Here is an 18,420-nt window from a genome sequence, read left to right on the forward strand (position 1 = left end):
GCAACCAGGGAGCAGCAGGAGCAGGTGAGCTTGTTGCCATAGCTGACCTGGTCGCTCGACAACAGCGATGAGGACAGTCTCACCCTTCTCGCGGCGACGTGATCATCTGCCGCCTCCGGACATTCACGACGTGAGCTTCACTTCCCAATGGCAAGAGATCCATATCGCGTAGGAGTTCGTATGGTGTGGTGACGGATATATATACGTGAGCTATGGCGTTATGTCGATCGAGAAGTCAATCCGTCGGCTTGGGAATGTCTCTGTGGCCAGCATTGCGCCGGCTCTTTGGGTGGTAGGGCGTGCTCAGGTATCGTCGCTTTCCCCCCATCAAAATTGCCAGCGTCCCATGTATAGTCAGCCAGTTCTAGGCATATCCCTTCAGAACTCATCGTCGTCCAGCATGAGCAAGCGACTTGTTACACGGACTTCACTTGACTTTTCTCAGCTCCAACAAGTCTGGCGGCAAAGTCTCGCCCGCGTCTTTCGGCCAGCCATTATACGAGAGTGTAAAGAAGTCATGTAGTATCAATGCTGGAACATGACGGCTTGGAGCCAATATTGATTTGAACGATCCATGTACAGTTGGTGATTTTGAAAGGAACAACACCACCGTGCGGGAAGTAAGTTGGATAGCAAGGCCGCCGGCGACAGTGAACACGGCATCCGAGAGGCAGGTTCGCACGTAGGTGTTGCAGGGCACAATTATCGTTTTCCCGACAATCTCCAGGAGTCTGTGCTGTTCATGCTCATCCAGAGTGTATCTTGGGTCAGGCTTCAGTGACTACCTACAGTCAGGCACAAACAGTCGACCCCAGGAGTGGCCTGGTTATCGCCAAGGTTGCGTTGGTTTGTCGTAAATCTACTCGGGGACAGTCCGAGTGGTAGATACAGTGACTCCGGTCAGGCTTTTGGACTTGTCAATATGATTCGGTTGCCCGTAAGGTCGGCAAGGGCTTCGTACTTAGCTGACATCCAGATCTGATATGGCCAGTTGGAAATCAGTCATCCCTTACCTCCTACCTTACTGTTGAGTTCAAGCCCGGACTGGAGCAACGTCGGCCGGGCTCCAGCTCCGAGCCATGAACGCAGTTTGGCAGGATCAGGAGAGAGATCCGACGCGACTCGACCAACACTTCCGACCTGCATCTTCCCTTGAATTCGGCAACGAGACCTCGAACCAGCGGTACATCTCGAGATGGAGAGCATTTCTCTCCCTCTGCGAGATGGGATTTTCTCCATTCAGAATGTATTCGAGTTGTCCCTTCTCGTCGTCCAGATCCGATCTCCAGATATCTTGAGCCCTCAATTCGCTAGGTACCGAATCTACAAGTCGGAGAAGGTCGAGTTGAACGTGGAAGCAGAAGCGTACAGTCGCCTCGAAAAGGACGACGAGTACAAGGCTGTTATGCGTGCTCTGGTGTAGGTCCATCGCAGGCATCCATGCCCGATTCAGACGCAATACGAAGAATATGCGACCTGTTGCAAATACCTACCTGTACCTACTGTAGTACATGTAGTTTTAGGAGTCATGATTACTCGGTGATGCGTAGAAAATGGCTATGCACCTGACCATGGCCGTCACCGACTGAGACTTGGCGTCCACAGATACATTCGCCCGTCGCTCTCCGATTTGCGACATGATGCTGTTCACTCTGATGGACGACGTAGTCGTTGTCATTCCATTGTACCTGGAGGAAGTTGAAGCCAAGAAGTTATGTCTACGTCCTGCCTTACCAACTTACCTCCTAGTCTCTCCTAACTAGTTTCTTCGGGTGATGTGGACGCAGATCCCCCCCGACCGCGCATTGATTCTCGCCTGAGTTCCAGTACCCTGGAGACGAACAACTCTCCACCCATCTGGATATCCCCCCGATCTCCAACCATTTGCTCCTGGCGAATGACAACGGCCGTCTAAGGTAGTGCTCGGCTAGTCCACCGAGAGCGAACAAAGTTGGCAAGCCGGAGTCTAATCAGCCTGTCTGCTCTTCTCGACCTGTCCATTGTACACTTACCTCCTAGTACCTCACACCTCCCGTGCACGGCATGAACAACGACGCATTCCGCAAACTGGTGGCCAGCACTCCCGCGCGACAGGACGATGGCGCCACCCCCGCCAGGCCAGGCGCGCTGGGCACGAAGAAGAGCTCGTTTGTGCCCATGACGCCGAGGCCTGGAAAGGCAACAGGCAGTGATGATTTTGCACGGCAGGTCCGGGAGCAGCATGCGCAGATGAGGCCGCCCAAGAAGTACAAGTCTTCCGCGCCAAAGGGAAGCAAATTTGGATCGGGATACGTGGATAGGGCCAAAGCGAGACAGGCTGGCGAAGAAGATCAGGACGACAGGGCGGAGCGGATCAAGGCTCTGGAAGAACAGGCTAAGCTGGGTCAAATCCCGTGGGAGACGTTTGAGGCTTTACGCGATAAGATTACTGGTGGTGATGTGTCGAGCACGCACTTGGTCAAGGGTCTGGATAGGCAACTGCTGGAGCGTGTGAGGCGCGGTGAGGATGTGCTGGGATTGGGCAAGAAAGACGAGGAAGAAACTGTGCAGGAGGTAGATGTGGACGACGAACTGGAGAAGCTAGGAGAGCAGGAAGTTGCGACAATTCAGAAGACACAGACTGAGAAGAAGGGGACGAAGGCCGTCGGACCCATAGCAGGGAAGAAGCGGACACGAGACGAGCTGCTTGCTGAGCTGAAAGCACAGCGAAAAGCTGCAGCCGAAGCGAAGGCCGCCAATGCACCGAAGCTGGACGGCAGATGGAAGAAAATTGGTGATCAGTCTCAGCCGAAGGTAGAGTTTGACCACAAAGGGAGGGAGGTGGTAACAGTCGTACAAGAAGATGGGACAGTCAAAAAGATGGTCAAAAAGGCAGCGTCTGCTGCAATCGAGAGCAAAGCTACGATTGACATGCCCGATCTCAGTCAGCCAGTGCTGGGTGCAGATGTCGCCATTCCTGAGCAGAAACAACCGGAGCCAGACGAGGACAGCGACGACGATATCTTCGCCGGAGCTGGAACGGATTACAACCCCCTTGGAGACGAGGAGGATGACGACGACGATAGTGACAGCGAAGATGATGGCAAAGCTAAGCCTTCGAAAAAGCCTGTAGCTCTTGAAAAGCCGAAAGAGGACGATGATAGGGACGAGCGGGCAAAGGACAAATCCCCATCGGAGCATGAAGGACCTGTACCTACTACGAAGAGTGCACGCAATTACTTTGGTGAAGGCACCTCACAGAATGATGAAGATGCTGAAAAGAATCGATTCAAGGGTATCGAAAACGTGCTCAAAAAGGCTGCCAACCTTGCCGCCGATAAGACTGGATCTGACGATGACGAAGACGATGACCCTGCGACCAGAGAGGAACGCGAAGCGCGAAAAGCAAAGCGTGCGAGGATGCTGGCACAGCAAGACCGAGATATGGACGATATGGATCTTGGATTCGGAGGCAGTCGTGGTGAGGACGAGGAAGACGGAATGGATAGTAAAGTCAAGTTTGCAGAATGGAAAGGAGGCAAGACAGCTGGCGACGATGGGTGGGAGGAAGACGACGGAAAGCGTGGCGAGAAGAAGAAGCGTAAGCCAAAGAAGAGAAAGGGCGACGTCAACAATGCGGCCGACATTTTCAGAGTCATCGAAGGACGCAAGGCTAAGGAGAACAAATGAGCTACACAATCCATCCCACGATATCGAACAAGTCTGACCTTCGCGCAGGTCAGCCTCCAAAGTACCATGTTTTCGGCGCACCTCGCATGAGCACAGTTCTTCTTTTTTTTGCATGTGCTGACGGAAGTCGATATGAATACTACGCTGCAACAGTGCAGCGTCAAGTTGCCAATGGAGCTCTCGACGTGGTTTATCCCATGTTTCGCACATGGAACTTGCGCCAAGGATGTATTGGTGCTAAGCGCTCGAATTGCGCAGGTCGACGCGCCTCTCCAAACCAAGTTTCACATCAGCGCGCGTCTTTGAACCACTCCATGCCGAGACTTGCAGCATAGTGCGTGGATCAACCACAAAGCTACCATAGGTACAGGTCGGTATTCATCATTGATGCCATCGTAAACATGTGCCCAATGGGTCGTTGTTATTTTAAGCAACACGATGGCGCCCACTTGCACCGTAGGTACGGTGAATTATCTCGCCGAGCAGTCCACGAGCATACGCGCTTGCTCTCGTATACATGTATATATACGGCCAGGCCGCCGTCAATAGAAAGCAGAAATGTAGGTTCGGAAAGCAGTTTTTATATTCCACTTCCTTCTCGCATCTTGCACCACTTCCACTTTCATTTTCCATCCCAATCCCCATCCACCCGACCCAACCAACATTCACTCATTCGGCGCTGGCGCCCTAAAACAAAAAGAAGAGGAAAAGACCACCACCACTTCCGGATTGAAAGCTACAAAAACTTCGCCCGAGCGAGCGAGCAAGCATCATCATGATGATCACCAACAACAACAAAAACCACCCCAACCACCCAACAGGAACCAACCTCGACCTCACCTATCTCGAACACTCGATCCGCTCTCGCAACAAAGATGTAATTCGCCACGCTTCCGACTCCAGAAAACCTACGAGATTCTCTTCTTCTCGATCATCATCATCATCATCACTATTCGTGAACAACGACGAAGACAATTCCATCAGACATTATCAACTCGATGACGAGGTTGTAAATTTTTTTCCTCGCGCACCTGGTGATACTACTGCTGCTGCTGCTACTTCTCTTTTTAAGAGGGGAGGTCATGGAATTTGTGGAGTTTTGACGCTTTCGAGTTTGGTTTTGATGGTGGTGGTGATGATTATGGGGGGTGTGGTGGGGGTGAGGAAACGACGGCTGCAAGGACGACGACGACGTCAACGATGTATTCAGCGTAGGGGTCAATGCGGAAGAAGAGAAGAAGAAGAAGAATTTACACGAGGTGATGAGGAGGAGGAGGAGGAGTTTGCGAAGAAATGTTTCGTATATAATCAGAATCTTGAAAAGAGAAATTGGAATTTTGATGCGTTGGAGCGGGGGTTGGGAGTGGTGAAAGAGGATGAAGAAGAGGAAGAGAAAGAGGAAGAGGAAGAGGAAGAGGAAGCTGCTGGCAAGAATGGGAATCAGAATCAGAATGGACGACCTTTGATACTACATCATCATCATCATCATGTATCTCTGAAGGCGCCTGTGATTGTTGATTTGGAGGATGTTTGAGGAATAATGTTGAAGTGTAGGGGAAGGGGGGGGGAGACTTGGTCGGGTCACATACATTACCTTAACTCAGGTACATGTACCTACTTGATTCTTGATATTATGCACTTTACCTATACCTACCTATAGGTAGGAGGTAGATGGGTGCAGAGGTACCAAAAAAAGCGTTACATGTGCATGTACATGTGCAAGTATTTCATCAAGCTTTTGATGCATACACAAAAGTCAAGAGGCAGAGCACAGAAAATGAAAAGAAGAAAAAGTTTTTACAATTCTTCTGTTTCTCTCATTCTCTCTCTCTCTCTCTCACATCCAACCACAAAGAGCGCGCGCACTCACACGATCTCCCGCTGCAGGTATCCTTTGCATCTTGAGGTTCTACCACACGGCGCGCGGCAGCTTTCTTCTTTCCTTTTCTTCCTTTTCTTCTTCTTCTCTTCATATATCTACCTTACCTTAGGTACCTCAATATATTGTTTGCCTTCCCGAAAAGTACAAGTACAGATGTAAGGTAGGTATGTAGCTATCCGCGGACACCCTCCCTCCTCTCCCCGGGCGGGTGTTCTACTCATCCTTCTTTTTCACAGATACATGTACCTGAGTAAGGCTAATATGTGTCTCCCTGGCGCCAAATCATGGATTCGGACTCGTGCATTGCATTCTGTGGACGGTGGGACCCGTGAGCGGTCGTACGAGAATGTGTTTTAATCTTTCTCCCTCTCTCTCTCCTTTCACTTTCTGACCTCATCATCATTATCATCATCATCGTTTGGCGCAAAAAAGGGCAAGTCGACAGGCAGACAAGCAGACAGGCAGAGTGTGAAGAAGTGCCGTTGTGGCTGGTTGGATGGCTGGCTACCTACCAGGTAGCCAAGAGGCCGTTGCTATGTATACCTGATCTAACCTTGCTTCCTCTGCCTGCCCTTAGCGACCGGAAACGTCCTTTTTTTTCCTTCCCCTTCCCCTCGCTCCCCGACTAAATTACCAAGAAAGAAAGGGAGTGGTACAACTTTTCTTCGATTCAGCCGTATCCGTGTTGCCTAGTGAGCAGAATATCATAATGTTCATTCCCGCCTGCCAGTGCCAGGAGATATATGAGTAAAATAAGGCATTCTATTCGACCAAAGAGACTGCTTAAACAGGTCTGCCCTTGCAAGCTCTAAATGTGCCTTGTGCCAAAGATAACGAATGAGGCTTGCCCGTCCCAGCCAACTTGAGCCAACTCAGCCAAGCACGTTTCACCTCGGACTCGAGTGCACCAAAAGGCCTCGTCAGGTTGGCTTCTTTCTTTTCCCTTTCTTGAGGTAACAATGGCTTGCATCTAGTCCTGGACCGACCCACTGCACGTCTATCCTCAGGAACATATCAACTATAACTATACCTACCGTTATAGGAGGTAGTGATATTTCTCCTTCGGGACCTCGCACTCTCGTCGATCATCTTACCACTCATCCATCCTGTTTCGAGGAAACGATCTTGTTTGGGACATATATCGTTAACCACCTCCCAATATGCGCAGTCTACTCAGTGTCCTGCTGCTGGCGGGGAGCGTACATGCGATATGGCCTCTGCCGACAGAGTATGAGCATGGCAAGGAAGTGCTCTGGATCACGAGAGACCAAGTGGAAGTCCGATACAACAACAATCAAGCCGGATCTGTTGTGAGCGTACCTGAGTGTTTGGACGAGAAAAGGCTTCTTCTAACTTACGGGGGACAGCAATCACCTACCACAGATGCAGGAAATGCGAGCAAGATGGTTCAGAATGCCGTCCAGAGGACATACGATACCTTGTTTGGCAAGAACTTTGTGCCGTGGATGCTGCGACCCAGGCTCTCCAACTTTGAGCCCGATGGCAGTGCCAACGCTACGTACATTACGACCATCACTCTGGAACAGACCGGTGCCGATCCAGAAGACCTCGCGAAACCGAGCACCGACATCGATGAGTCGTACAGCTTGAATGTGACCAGCGACGGCAAGGTCACCGTGACGGCTCCGACATCGATCGGTCTTCTCTGGGGCCTCACCACCTTCACCCAGCTCTTCTTCAAGCACTCCAGTGGTCGTGTCTACACCGACCTCGCACCTGTGTCCATCACAGATGCACCAAAGTTCAAGTGGCGCGGTCTCAACGTCGACACGTCGCGTACCTTCAAGCCACTGTCGGATCTGTACTCCATGATTGACGCATTGTCATACAACAAGATGAACCGGCTGCACTGGCACATCACGGATGCGCAGTCGTGGCCACTCGAGGTTCCCGCTCTGCCAGACCTGATGGCCAAGGGAATCTATGAACCTTCGCAGAAGTACAGCACCGAAGATGTACGAGCCGTGCAGGAGTATGGCTCTCTCTTGGGTGTCCAAGTCGCCATGGAAATCGACAACCCCGGTCATACCTCTTCAATCTGGTTCTCCAACCCCGAGCTCATCGCAGCCTTTAATCAACAGCCCGATTGGACGACCTACTGCGCGGAGCCACCTTGCGGTTCCTTGAAGCTCAACTCCACCAAAGTCTACGATTTCTTGGAGACTCTTCTGGATGATCTCCTCCCGCGTCTCCAGCCGCTGACTTCCTACTTCCACTTGGGCGGAGACGAAGTTAACAAGAATGCCTACCTTCTCGATGACACGGTCCGCTCCAACTCGTCCTCTGTCCTCCAACCCCTCATGCAGAAATACATGGATCGCAACATGAACCAAACCCAAGCCTACGGACTGACCCCTCTTGTCTGGGAAGAAATGCTCCTCGAATGGAACCTCACTCTTCCCCAAGACACCATTGTCCAAACCTGGCAATCCGACCAAGCCGTCGCACAAGTCACAGCAAAAGGCTATCGCGCACTCGTAGGAAACTACAATTACTGGTATCTCGACTGCGGAAAAGGTCAATGGCTCGACTTTGCACCCGCCAACGCAGCAGGCTTCTGGCCTTTTCAAGACTATTGCTCTCCCTTCCACAACTGGAGAGTCATGTATTCCTACGATCCCTTGACAGGTGTCGCAGAGAATGCCACACATTTAGTTTTGGGAGGCGAAACACATATTTGGAGTGAACAAACAGATAGTGTCAATCTTCATCAAGCGGTACGATTATTACACCTTATATTTCCTCCTCTCCCCTCTCACACACATATCCCCTCAACACTACCTAACTAACTAACACCTACCTACTTTACAGGTCTGGCCCCGCACCTGCGCCGCCGCCGAAGTCCTCTGGAGCGGAGCCAAAGACGCTTCGGGTCAAAATCGGTCACAAATCACTGCTGCGCCTCGTTTGGCGGAAATGCGAGAGAGATTGGTTGCGAGAGGAATTCGGGCCGAACCGATTCAGATGCCGTTTTGTACGCAGAATGGGACGCAGTGTGTGTATCCTTCTTGAGAAGATAAACGGGAAGGAAAAGGAGGAAAGAGGGGGGGAAGAGAGAGAGAGAGAGAGAGGGATGAGGGATGAGGGATGAGGGATAAAGAGAAACGAATATATGATATGGTACGATGTATGTATACAGATTTTAATGTATAAGATAAGATATTTTTCACGCTTCTTTGTTTTTTGTTCTTCTTCTTCTTCATCTCGATGACGATTATAATTATAATGATTTTTATTATTTCTTATAAGACTTCCTGTTTTGTCTTGTCTTGTCTTGTCTATCTGTCTGCCTAACACGAGGTACAGACTATTAGCTTTTTTTTTTCCTTTTTTTTTTTGGTATTATATTGGTGCATGTTGTATATGTAGGTATCGTATCATACCTGGTAGCTTTTCATGAAGAAGACTCTACCCCGGGGTTTGTAGACGAGCTTTCAGATACCTATCTGAAATACTTGGAACCGTCATCTGCCTATACATGACCTGGCGGATCAGGCATAATGGAAATGTCACATGTAGCCCAAAGCTCACTTGCATTTGATGCCTCAATTTGGGCGGGCGTTTCAGGAGGGATATTTTGGTTCGGCATGTACGCGCGGTGCACAATAGCCAAGGCGGCAAGCTAGCAAGAAATCGCGAAACTGCGAGAACTAGAATGGGTAGCCGTAAATGTCGTGTTTCAATAGATATTAGTACCCTCGAGAATGTCTGCAAGCAACAGTCAATGACGAATCAATTTGTTGTGGCAGTACTCCTTTCCAGAATCGTTCATTGTGTTTTGGTATGCTACAATGTTTAGTACAGATGCATAATGCTGTAGACCAATAAGCTACGCAATTTTTTGCTCTTCCGCGAGACTCCGTCAGAACCACTAGAACGGTGGTAGCCAGAACGGATATCCGCCATTCTTCACTCGAAAAACGCTGAGCAGGAAAGAGTAGACGAGAAGGATAATGCCACCCCAAACCATGACAGCCATCTTTTGCTGACGTGGATCAACGATGCGAGGGGTCTTGATCGCCAGGCTGATAGTCGCGAAGGAGAGAACGCCATCTAGCAATCGCATTAGTCCTGTGAAGATTCACGTGTGATGAAAGAACTCACAGATAGCAGCAACAATCTGCGTCTCCATTCCAAATTGGCTCTGAAAGCCACCAGAGAAATAGCTGACGCCTCCCTTACCATTGGAAGCCACATATGGCACTTTCCTGATGTGGTTGAACATGTGTCCGGAGGTGAAGAGAAGCACTGCAATCAAGCTGATGGCTGCCCAGAGGTTGCGGCTCTGAATCACCGGCAGAAGGTATGGGCCAGCCACTGTGAGAAAGGTCAAACCGCCGAGGACTGCAACAGTCGTCGTTGCAATCTTGATGTAGTTGATTGGGCGGACCACTGGAGGATGTGGACGACCAGGCAATAGGCGGGAGAGCCAGCTATGCACAGGCTCGGCAGTGCTGATGCTTCACTTCATGTCAGATAAATCTATCGACAGCACTCGGCAGACTCACCCAGTGTTGAACTCCAGCCTCTCCATTGGTTTATCGGTGTTTGCGTGTGGGCCAGTAGTAGGATGGAATAAGAGCAGTACTGGAGCAGTTTGAAGCATCATCTGATGGATTGTCAGCAGTCTTGGTCACTGAGCATGTCTTTCCGTATCCATCATACCGACTGGAAGGTGGCCTTGCCGTCCAGAAAGTCCAGGGTCGCGAAGACCAGCCTCGACTCCTTCGTCTTATCTCCCTTGGTCCAGCTCTTTGCTAGCATATCCCATTCTGGTTGGAACTGATTGCACAGCTGACACCCGAAGCGAGCGTCCAATGCCGTCAAGAGTACTGCCACGGAGTAGTCGCGAGGAGCTTTGGTGAGCTGTTCGTAAGATTTGTCGTCGAGTCGGGCTGGCTGCGGTTTCGAGCTCGCTATTTCGAATCGATCGCCCGTGTCCTTGGCAGCCAGAGCAGTCAATGGCAGTATCGCCGTGGTGAGGAGCGAGAGCAGCCTCATGTTGTCTGATATGTGCTGTGTTGTGCTGTGCAGTTGTGGGCGATGGAATCGTAGCTCTCAGTGTATCTAGGAGGTACCTTAGAGGACAGCTTGAGACTTGGCGTGCCTGCCGGCTGGACGGGCCGAGCGGCCCCACTTCTACGCGAACTGCTCGCCAGGCCAATGTTTACACTCTTGTTTACTTTGAGAAGTACATACCGATGAAGCAAGCAAACAGCCTACGCAGCATCATAATGCCTGCACAGTCTACTAAAGCAGCCAATATGGCCAGCATACAATCACATTCACTGCATACTGCTGCTGCCGAGCTGAAGTACGCGAGCAGTACGCATCTGGTCGACATCATCAGTAAGGACGAGGACATTCGACGACTTCGATTTGATATACATATCCTGGAGGATGACAACGACGAGCTGCGCGAGTTATTAGGGCAGGAGGAGGGTCGTTGTGATCAGTTTGAGCGACTCGTCAACGAGAATCTGGCACGCGCCGAGGAGGCCGAGGCGCGACTATCCGACATTGAGACGCTGCTACGAACGCGAGAACAGGAGGTCGGCACTCTTCAGGCCGAGGCGAGAGCTTTTCAGACGACCGCAGCAGACACAGAGACGTTCTTGACGGAGAAGCTCGCCTTGACGCGGGAGCTGTCCGTGCTGAGACCACAACTGGAACACTTGAAAGCACAAGCAGGAAATACCGAGGCCCTCATGACCGAGAAACTAGACTTGCAGCGTCAATTGACCGAGATTCAATGTGAACTGGAAAACGCGAAGCGAGACACGAAGCGGGCAATGGCCAAGCGTCGAAATACCGGCGTGGAGATTGCTCAAGAAGAACAGGTTGAGCAGCTGAGACGTGAATTAGCCAAGGAAAAGCGCGCTCGACAACGCGCCGAGGAGGCTGCAGATGTCTCGCAAGCGGACGCCAATGTCGACGAGGTCCGTAAGGAGCTGGCTCGAGAGAAGCGAGCAAGGCAGAAGGCAGAAGAACAGCTGGAGGCTGCGCAAGAGAACACACAGGCTGAAGATGTGCGAAAGGATCTGCTTAAGGAGAAGAAGGCGAAGAATAAGCTCGAGGAGCAGATTGAGAGCCTGCAGGAGGAGCTTGAGAAGGAGAAGAAGCGGTCTGCAAAAGCACTTAAGCAGGCAGGAGCGACAGCTACCGCTACCGCCGAGAATGATGAGCAGGTGGAAGAACTTCGACAGGAACTTGCGAAAGAGAAGAAAGAGCGCGCAAAGGTCGAGAAAGCCGCAGAGAAGCAGCTTGCTGAGATCGAGGCTCAGAAGACAACATTAGATGAGAAGCTTGGGCAGTTCCGTACGAAGCTGAAGACCACCAAGGAGAAGCTAAAGGAGATGGAAGCCGAGCTCGATGCAGCACGCGAGCGAGCCGCTTCGAATGTGCAAGCTGCCAAGAAGGCCACCAGCGCAACGACCGCAGCCAATGCGAAGAAGCGAACTGCTGCAACCTTCGAGGCCGATGCTACCACACTCGGCACCCCAGGCGATGGTCCACTCGCAAAGCGTGGCCGCAAGGCACCTGCAGTCGGCGAGAAGTCGTCTTTCAGTATCACGCCATTCCTTAATAGGACTGCTAGCGTTGCTCCTGAGAGCGACAACGAAGACGCAGACTCTGATAACGATGACAAACCTGCGAAGGAAGCCGAGGTTCTTGTCAACTCGCCTTCCGCTGTTGCAGTGACCACAAAGCAGAAGAGAGTTCCTCTGGCATCCGCCGATGCGAATGTGCAGGTGAAGAAGCCTGCGCCAAGGCAACGCAAACAGAAGGCAGCAATGCCCATGCTTGAAATGGTTACGGAAGAGGCCGAAAATTTGCACAGTCAAGGCCAGGACAATGCGCCTGCTGTGAAGCCTGCTGCGGCCAAGACTATCAAGACAAAGGTCCACGATGGCGATGACCCAGCGAACCCACCTGACGCGGCACTAAAGAAGAAGCAGAAGAAGCGCAAGTCCCTTGTTGATTTTGACACGTTCAATAAGCCCGAGGCAGCGAAGACAGTGCAGAGTAAGAAGAATCGCAAATTAGGCGGTCTTGGGAAAACATTATTCGACGAAGAGGATGAGAACATCGTAGCTACGAAGGCGCTTCCTGGCAGGACCTTGCTTGGTGGTCGAGGTTTCGGAGCACTCGGCGCTGGTGCGAAGAAGGCTGGTGGGTTTCTGGGAGCGAGCAAGGTTGGATCATCAATCCTAATGACTGCACAAGATGGAAGTGGATTTCAGTTCTCGCCTTTGAAGAGACGGAGAGGGAATTTGGATGATACTCTCCGTGGTTAAGCAGAGCTCCGTTCCACTTTTTGAGTGTGCTTCGTTCAGGACTACAGAACTGTGTTTTACTTGCTTACTAGGTAGCCAAGGTGTCACAGGCAGTACTACTTCTCCACCTTCGGCCCTTTCTAACATCCATATAACGATCTTAACCACACTCCCTGTCTTTTCAGTATCAGCAGCAAAGTGTGCAGCTTCAGAATAGAAAGCCACGCTACTTTTCAAGCCAAGATTTACACGTTGCCTCCGATCGTGACCCCGATCCAACAGTCGGCGAGAATAGCCAGATCAACGACGCCCTGAAGAGCTCCGAAGCCATCCCAGGTAGCTGACCGGGCCATGTCGGTCAGGATCATGTTTGTGAAGCCTGGCATCAGAGACGAGTTCTACTCCAATGTGAATGGGAGTTCAAGCAGTCGGTGGGAAATCAATCGAGCTTGGAGGGGAGCAAGGAGTACAGCGAGGTAAGCACGGAGAACAGGCATGCTGTATGTTGGTAACGGGTGATTGTTGGTATTGTTGGAGGTACTTTCACTGCTGTCAAGACGATTTTTAGTAACAACTGCTGCTATGTTAGTGAAAATACCATCATCCTCCAGCAACAATGTATTGGGAAGCAAGGCTATCGATATGGGAGGTTCCGATACCCGGCCCGCAGCATGACAAGGGCATCTATTCGGAACTTTTGACCGGGACCAGCATTCCTGCAACCTCATGCAAGTCATCAACGCCTTCACCACTCCAACCGACGACGGGAGACAGCTGAATCCCTTTGGCACATGCTACTGCTGCTGCTGCTGCTGATGATGATGGCTGAGGACTTCGGATCATGTAGGCATCTATGCGCCACCACCACCACCACTAGGCCGTTTCTTGCTCTGTATCATTTCCTCGTCAGCTTCGTAAGATGCCTATTTCTTCCCACCTTCTATCCCGAGCATGCTTCTCGTACTGCACCTGTTATTACTGCTCCATCACGTGCTGCTGCGATCTGTCCTCGACCGCGTGGTGAAATTGTTCCACCGCATGGCACCCACCAAAGAAGCTCTTGGACAACGAGAGATTGCGCGAGAAGCCGAGATCAGGCGAAATCTTCCAGAAGAACGGCAGCAAGCGTCGTGCATCTGGCTTCGTGGAAAAATAACGGAAGCATGGCAATCAAACCACGAGCAAGGACCCGGTGTGGCTGCATGCCATCCTCGTGGCCCTAGTCACCTCGAAAGTGTTGGGACACAGGCCCATGATTGCATCTATCCATTAGATGAAAGTGGCGAAGCAGCCTCGTCGACTGTCGGCGACCAGCAGGTAGAAGAACCATGTGTGTCCATATCTCCGAAACATGTCTCGGAAGGCAGCAGTCCTGTCAGACTCAATCGATTCGAGCGACCCTCACGCAATGCGGAGGAAGATATGCATCTTCTCAGTCTTAGACGCCACCTTCAGTGCCAGAAGACTGGTGAACTCAAGTTCCGGACAGATTTCGACGCCTGTTTTAGGGACTTCCCTCTGGAGAACCTTTATGTACCACACTGGACTTGTCGCACGCCAGTCAGTGCTCAGGCTTCCATCAGGAACTTTCGCGAACCCAGCGCGACGCGGAGTGATAACGAGAAGCCGTTAGGAGGGTCATGCCGACACGATGATGACATCGTCGGATGCAGCGTCTACGAGTATGCGAGACTTCATGGCTTGATGGACGACGTGATACTGCCGCGCAACAGCGATGGTACCTATATGGCTGAGCTCGATGCTGCACCGCCTATTGAGCACCACTCGTCAGTGGACTCAACACTTACGCCGAGGAGTTCCGAGATATCGTCAGCGTTAGTGGCTACAACATCTATTGTCTCTGTGCCAGAATCGAATCGATTGGCAAAGAGGTTTACTACGTTGCGCCCCATCTGGTGGGCGAGGAAAGCATCGCTTCTCATCAAGCATAAAAGAGACAGTGGGAAGCATCAGCGCCTACCTATGTCAGACAGCCTTCCAACTGCGATCAAGCAGAACGATGCTCCTGTGGGATCTTGGACGATTGAGGCTACCGAAGGTGGTCTGTTATACTACCATAGCGCTTTGACGAAACGCAACGAGCGACCTGTGCCAAGTCTGACGAATTCTGCCACTAGTACCATTGAGATGGCAGAAGACAAGAGCTTTCCACTTGTGTGCGTGGTAGACAACGACGAATACCATGGCGGCAACAGCGAGAATGGTTCCGATCACGGCGCAAGGGTTGAAGAAGTCATAGTCGGAGGCTGTTATATCTCCGTTGCGTGTGAGGAACAGTAGTGGCGCGGCGCAGGTACTGCTCATCATCATTGGGATATGCGTATGCAAATTACTAAATGTTATTCTGAAGACAACAATCATGGCGATACGAGCAATACCAAACATACCCCGCGCCAAGCAAGTCTGAATTCGGCAATCCGGCTCAAGGGTGTTTAAGGAGAGGCCCGATACCAGGCGAGTAGACATTTAGACATATTGTCGACCAAGGCGGATTACTCTCACGAGAGCGAGAACATTGCAAGAGCCCGGGCACGCCTGCTCAACAGACACTCGAACACAAATGGCGGCTTGGCTTCCGAAAGTGCGCGTCGCGGGTACGGCAAACGCAGCCTCACGCAGAGCACGGCGTACATATTCCAAGTGAAGCTGACAGAAGATGATATCAGCTTGCAATGTCGCCCCAGTCTTCCTCGACACCGCCAAGACCGTACAGAAGACAATCGGTCTGATTCGAGAAGCCGCAAACAACAAGGCCGATCTCGTCGTCTTTCCCGAGACCTATATTCCCGCCTTTCCTCTGTGGTCCGCAGTTTCGGCTCCAATCGACAACCACCACTTCTTCAGCAAGCTCGCCTCACAAAGCCTATTGATCAATGGCAAAGACATGCAAGCTCTCCAACAAGCTTGCGCACACAGCAAAGTCTACGCACACATCGGATTCAACGAGCGCTCGCCCGCGAGTGTAGGCTGCTTATGGAATGCTTCAGTGCTCATTTCCGATCAAGGACAAATCCTCAACCATCACCGAAAACTGGTGCCCACCTTCTACGAGAAGTTGACGTGGGCACCGGGCGATGGCGCCGGTCTCCAAGTCATCGACTCCCCGCGAATCGGCAAAGTCGGTTCGCTGATATGTGGTGAAAACACTAACCCTCTGGCCCGATGGGCTTTGATGGCGCAAGGAGAGCAATTACATCTCAGTACATGGCCTGCTGTGTGGCCCACCAGGCGCTCAAAAGACATCAGTGGGGAAAGTAGCAAGCAATACGACAACATTGCCGCGAATCGCACACGCACAGCAGCGCATTGCTTCGAGGCGAAATGCTTTGGTGTGCTATGTAGTGGTTTCATGGATCAGGAGATGAGAAATTCCCTCGTGAAGCATTCCCCTTCTGCAGCAGAGACTTTGGATTCCCTCACACAAGGCGCCAGTCTCTTTCTCGACCCCACTGGAGCTCCAGTCGGCGAGCAAATTCAAGGCGAAGAAGGTGTCATTTATGCCGATTTGGACCTCAATCAATGTGTCGAACCGAAGCAATTCCACGACGTGGTAGGCGGATATCAGAGATTCGACGTCTTTGATCTCAAAGTCAATACACGGAGATTGGGTGCGGAGAAGGCCTTGGAGCGCGAGCAGCGATCGCAATCTGTCAACGATACTGCTGCATCGAGCCAGCAGCCTCAATGGAGTTTCAGCTCTCTGCCCAGACGCGAGATAGATTCTAGCACGGGCACAGAAGCTGGATTGGAGCGGTTGAAAGCGGAATTGGAAGGGATGAGAAATGATGCATTTCAGTCAACAAGAGATTCGAAGTAAATTTCTTTTTCCTTTTTTTTTACAAACGCTTTCACACAATTGTCGTCACATTGTCACTCTCGCTCTTTTCTGTCATTGGTCCAGCAGAGAGAGAGAGAGAGAGAGAGAGAGAGAGAGAGAGAGGAGATGCCAGTTGCCCTGCATGTCGTCGAGGCGGCGAACTAGATCTCGTACTATGTCTAGCACGACTCGATATAATCGAATATGTGCTGGAGATGGTCACAAATTCATCGATACGCAGAGTGTAAGCTTTTCCGATAGGGCTGCAAGAAGGTTGAACTAGGCATCGAAGGAGCATACGAGGGATCTGGTTGGGTCGCAGTCCATTGCACACGTATTGTAACATGGAGGATATATTTATCGTTCGTACTCGTGTACTTTTTTTAAAGCTCTGATTCGAGGCCAGTGGCACGTTTTTAAATTATTAGCAAAAGATCTCGCTGGGGTATCTGAACGCTGGTACAATCCACGCACTGCGCTCTCGACGCGACGGCTCTCTCTACACCTCAACTGGGTTTCGCATAATATATTCCTTTCAGGCGCTCTCATACTTTGCGATTCCCTCGCCGACTCCCTCGGGGGTAGGTTTTGCAGCACACACATCAGGCTCGAAGCCGAACTGCTCCCGCAAAAAGTCCCTTGTGGTAGGACCAATGGTGGCGATGCTCGTCTTGACAGAACCTGACATGGCGTCTCGTTTCCCCGAACTGTACTTGCCCGCCTCTGTGAGCCAGCCTAAAGCGTTGAGCATAGCTTCACAACCCTGGGGACTGAAAACCACGACCCACTGCTTCTTCACCTTTGCTGCCTGGGCCACTTTCAACAAATCCGTGAAATCCTCCTCAAACGTCGCCATTTCTCCAGTCTCATAGACCACGAGCTCCGTGACGGGAATACGCTGCGTCTCGGGTAAATCTTCGGATTGGAGCGTCTTGGGAATGATATCTCTCCGCTGTTCACCAACCAAAAACAGCAGCGGCAATTTCCTTCCATTCAACGATATCACATGACTCGGCAAAGAATTCTGATGCTCGAGAATAAACTTCGCCAACGCATCACCATTACCCGTCTCCTCGCCGAGTACAGGACACGGCAACTCCAACGCTTCCACGCCTTTCCTCGTCGCAGGTCCCACCACATAGATGGGCATATCTTGATCGAAAAGAGCGGCCTTTTTGGCGGGATCGAGCTTTGCCACTACCGTCCCGAAGGCATCTACTGCTCGCTGCGAAGTGAAAATTATGCCGCTATATCTTTTGGCGGGATTGTTGGTGGCCAGTTGTCGTGCTGTGGCTTCGGATCCTCCTGCGAAAGCAAAGCGTTCTGCGGATCGCTTCAGGTTCCGGAGGGCGTCATCTCGGAAGATGTGCTCGAGAACGGGCACGAAGATGGGTCTGTAGCTGCTGCTGCTGCTGCCGCTACTGCTACTGCTGCCGCATTGGCTGAAATATTGCTCGTAGCTGTCCGAGGGGAGCGAAGGTGTCTTGAGTAGATAAATGGGTGGTTGGTCCAGAGTGAGGTCTTCCAGTCCAGTTGTTATCGCGGAGTCCATTGTGATGGCATGGGGGATGTCGTTGTAGAGATGAGGTGGAAGTGGAGGAGTAGGACGAACGGGGACGTTGCTGAGATCCCTGTAAACTCTATACCTGTGAATTCGCGCATCTCTCATGAGGTATTCAGGCTTCAATTTCATCACCATTCAGGCACACATCATCATCTATCTTATCACCAGA

At 51.4% G+C, this 18,420-nt stretch overlaps 8 protein-coding genes across 8 annotated transcripts; 6 read left to right on the forward strand and 2 right to left on the reverse strand.

The window, feature by feature from the left end:
• Positions 1-2,029: 2,029 nt before the first annotated feature.
• SEPMUDRAFT_149449 (uncharacterized protein) lies at positions 2,030-3,770 on the forward strand. The gene has a single exon (XM_016905558.1). The coding sequence runs from the start codon at positions 2,044-2,046 to the stop codon at positions 3,667-3,669; it is 1,626 nt and encodes a 541-aa protein (XP_016761031.1). The 5' UTR covers positions 2,030-2,043; the 3' UTR covers positions 3,670-3,770.
• A 639-nt stretch (positions 3,771-4,409) lies between these two features.
• On the forward strand, positions 4,410-5,233 carry SEPMUDRAFT_149450 (uncharacterized protein). The gene has a single exon (XM_016905559.1). It carries the CDS (start codon positions 4,445-4,447, stop codon positions 5,201-5,203), a length of 759 nt encoding a protein of 252 aa, XP_016761032.1. The 5' UTR covers positions 4,410-4,444; the 3' UTR covers positions 5,204-5,233.
• A 1,309-nt stretch (positions 5,234-6,542) lies between these two features.
• Positions 6,543-8,641, forward strand: SEPMUDRAFT_149451 (glycoside hydrolase family 20 protein). Its single transcript, XM_016905560.1, has 3 exons — positions 6,543-6,861; positions 6,919-8,289; positions 8,384-8,641. Exons 1-3 carry the CDS (start codon positions 6,712-6,714, stop codon positions 8,582-8,584), a joined length of 1,722 nt encoding a protein of 573 aa, XP_016761033.1. The 5' UTR covers positions 6,543-6,711; the 3' UTR covers positions 8,585-8,641.
• Positions 8,642-9,317: 676 nt separating this feature from the next.
• SEPMUDRAFT_149452 (OST3_OST6-domain-containing protein) lies at positions 9,318-10,595 on the reverse strand. Its single transcript, XM_016905561.1, has 4 exons — positions 10,238-10,595; positions 10,081-10,181; positions 9,677-10,032; positions 9,318-9,625 (listed from the first exon to the last, which is right to left on the reverse strand). The coding sequence occupies exons 1-4, from the start codon at positions 10,571-10,573 to the stop codon at positions 9,444-9,446; spliced, it is 975 nt and encodes a 324-aa protein (XP_016761034.1). The 5' UTR covers positions 10,574-10,595; the 3' UTR covers positions 9,318-9,443.
• A 186-nt stretch (positions 10,596-10,781) lies between these two features.
• On the forward strand, positions 10,782-13,015 carry SEPMUDRAFT_149453 (uncharacterized protein). Its single transcript, XM_016905562.1, has one exon. It carries the CDS (start codon positions 10,807-10,809, stop codon positions 12,868-12,870), a length of 2,064 nt encoding a protein of 687 aa, XP_016761035.1. The 5' UTR covers positions 10,782-10,806; the 3' UTR covers positions 12,871-13,015.
• A 785-nt stretch (positions 13,016-13,800) lies between these two features.
• Positions 13,801-15,150, forward strand: SEPMUDRAFT_117457 (uncharacterized protein; the record flags this gene model as incomplete). The annotated part of the gene is made up of 1 exon (XM_016901338.1): positions 13,801-15,150. The coding sequence occupies one exon, from the start codon at positions 13,801-13,803 to the stop codon at positions 15,148-15,150; it is 1,350 nt and encodes a 449-aa protein (XP_016761036.1).
• Positions 15,151-15,430: 280 nt separating this feature from the next.
• SEPMUDRAFT_86353 (nitrilase) lies at positions 15,431-16,706 on the forward strand (the record flags this gene model as incomplete). The annotated part of the gene is made up of 2 exons (XM_016910411.1): positions 15,431-15,464; positions 15,537-16,706. The coding sequence occupies 2 exons, from the start codon at positions 15,431-15,433 to the stop codon at positions 16,685-16,687; spliced, it is 1,185 nt and encodes a 394-aa protein (XP_016761037.1). The 3' UTR covers positions 16,688-16,706.
• Positions 16,707-17,056: 350 nt separating this feature from the next.
• On the reverse strand, positions 17,057-18,278 carry SEPMUDRAFT_86358 (tetrapyrrole biosynthesis, uroporphyrinogen III synthase). The gene has a single exon (XM_016910412.1). The coding sequence runs from the start codon at positions 18,237-18,239 to the stop codon at positions 17,223-17,225; it is 1,017 nt and encodes a 338-aa protein (XP_016761038.1). The 5' UTR covers positions 18,240-18,278; the 3' UTR covers positions 17,057-17,222.
• Positions 18,279-18,420: the final 142 nt, after the last annotated feature.

This window comes from Sphaerulina musiva (assembly GCF_000320565.1).
Source record: "Sphaerulina musiva SO2202 unplaced genomic scaffold SEPMUscaffold_5, whole genome shotgun sequence".
Classification (NCBI taxonomy): Eukaryota; Fungi; Ascomycota; class Dothideomycetes; order Mycosphaerellales; family Mycosphaerellaceae; genus Sphaerulina; species Sphaerulina musiva.

What these genes read in the sequence shown, in the direction of transcription:
- SEPMUDRAFT_86358 (XM_016910412.1), bottom strand. Translation starts at nt 18,239, where the DNA reads ATGGACTCCGCGATAACAACTGGACTGGAAGACCTCACTCTGGACCAA.
- SEPMUDRAFT_149451 (XM_016905560.1), top strand. Translation starts at nt 6,712, where the DNA reads ATGCGCAGTCTACTCAGTGTCCTGCTGCTGGCGGGGAGCGTACATGCG. An exon ending in ACAATCAAGCCGGATCTGTT is followed by an intron (nt 6,862 to 6,918) that starts GTGAGCGTACCT and finishes TACGGGGGACAG; the next exon opens with CAATCACCTACCACAGATGC. An exon ending in GTGTCAATCTTCATCAAGCG is followed by an intron (nt 8,290 to 8,383) that starts GTACGATTATTA and finishes CCTACTTTACAG; the next exon opens with GTCTGGCCCCGCACCTGCGC.
- SEPMUDRAFT_149452 (XM_016905561.1), bottom strand. Translation starts at nt 10,573, where the DNA reads ATGAGGCTGCTCTCGCTCCTCACCACGGCGATACTGCCATTGACTGCT. An exon ending in GCAAGGCCACCTTCCAGTCG is followed by an intron (nt 10,182 to 10,237) that starts GTATGATGGATA and finishes ACAATCCATCAG; the next exon opens with ATGATGCTTCAAACTGCTCC. An exon ending in AGGCTGGAGTTCAACACTGG is followed by an intron (nt 10,033 to 10,080) that starts GTGAGTCTGCCG and finishes CATGAAGTGAAG; the next exon opens with CATCAGCACTGCCGAGCCTG.
- SEPMUDRAFT_149450 (XM_016905559.1), top strand. Translation starts at nt 4,445, where the DNA reads ATGATGATCACCAACAACAACAAAAACCACCCCAACCACCCAACAGGA.
- SEPMUDRAFT_149449 (XM_016905558.1), top strand. Translation starts at nt 2,044, where the DNA reads ATGAACAACGACGCATTCCGCAAACTGGTGGCCAGCACTCCCGCGCGA.
- SEPMUDRAFT_149453 (XM_016905562.1), top strand. Translation starts at nt 10,807, where the DNA reads ATGCCTGCACAGTCTACTAAAGCAGCCAATATGGCCAGCATACAATCA.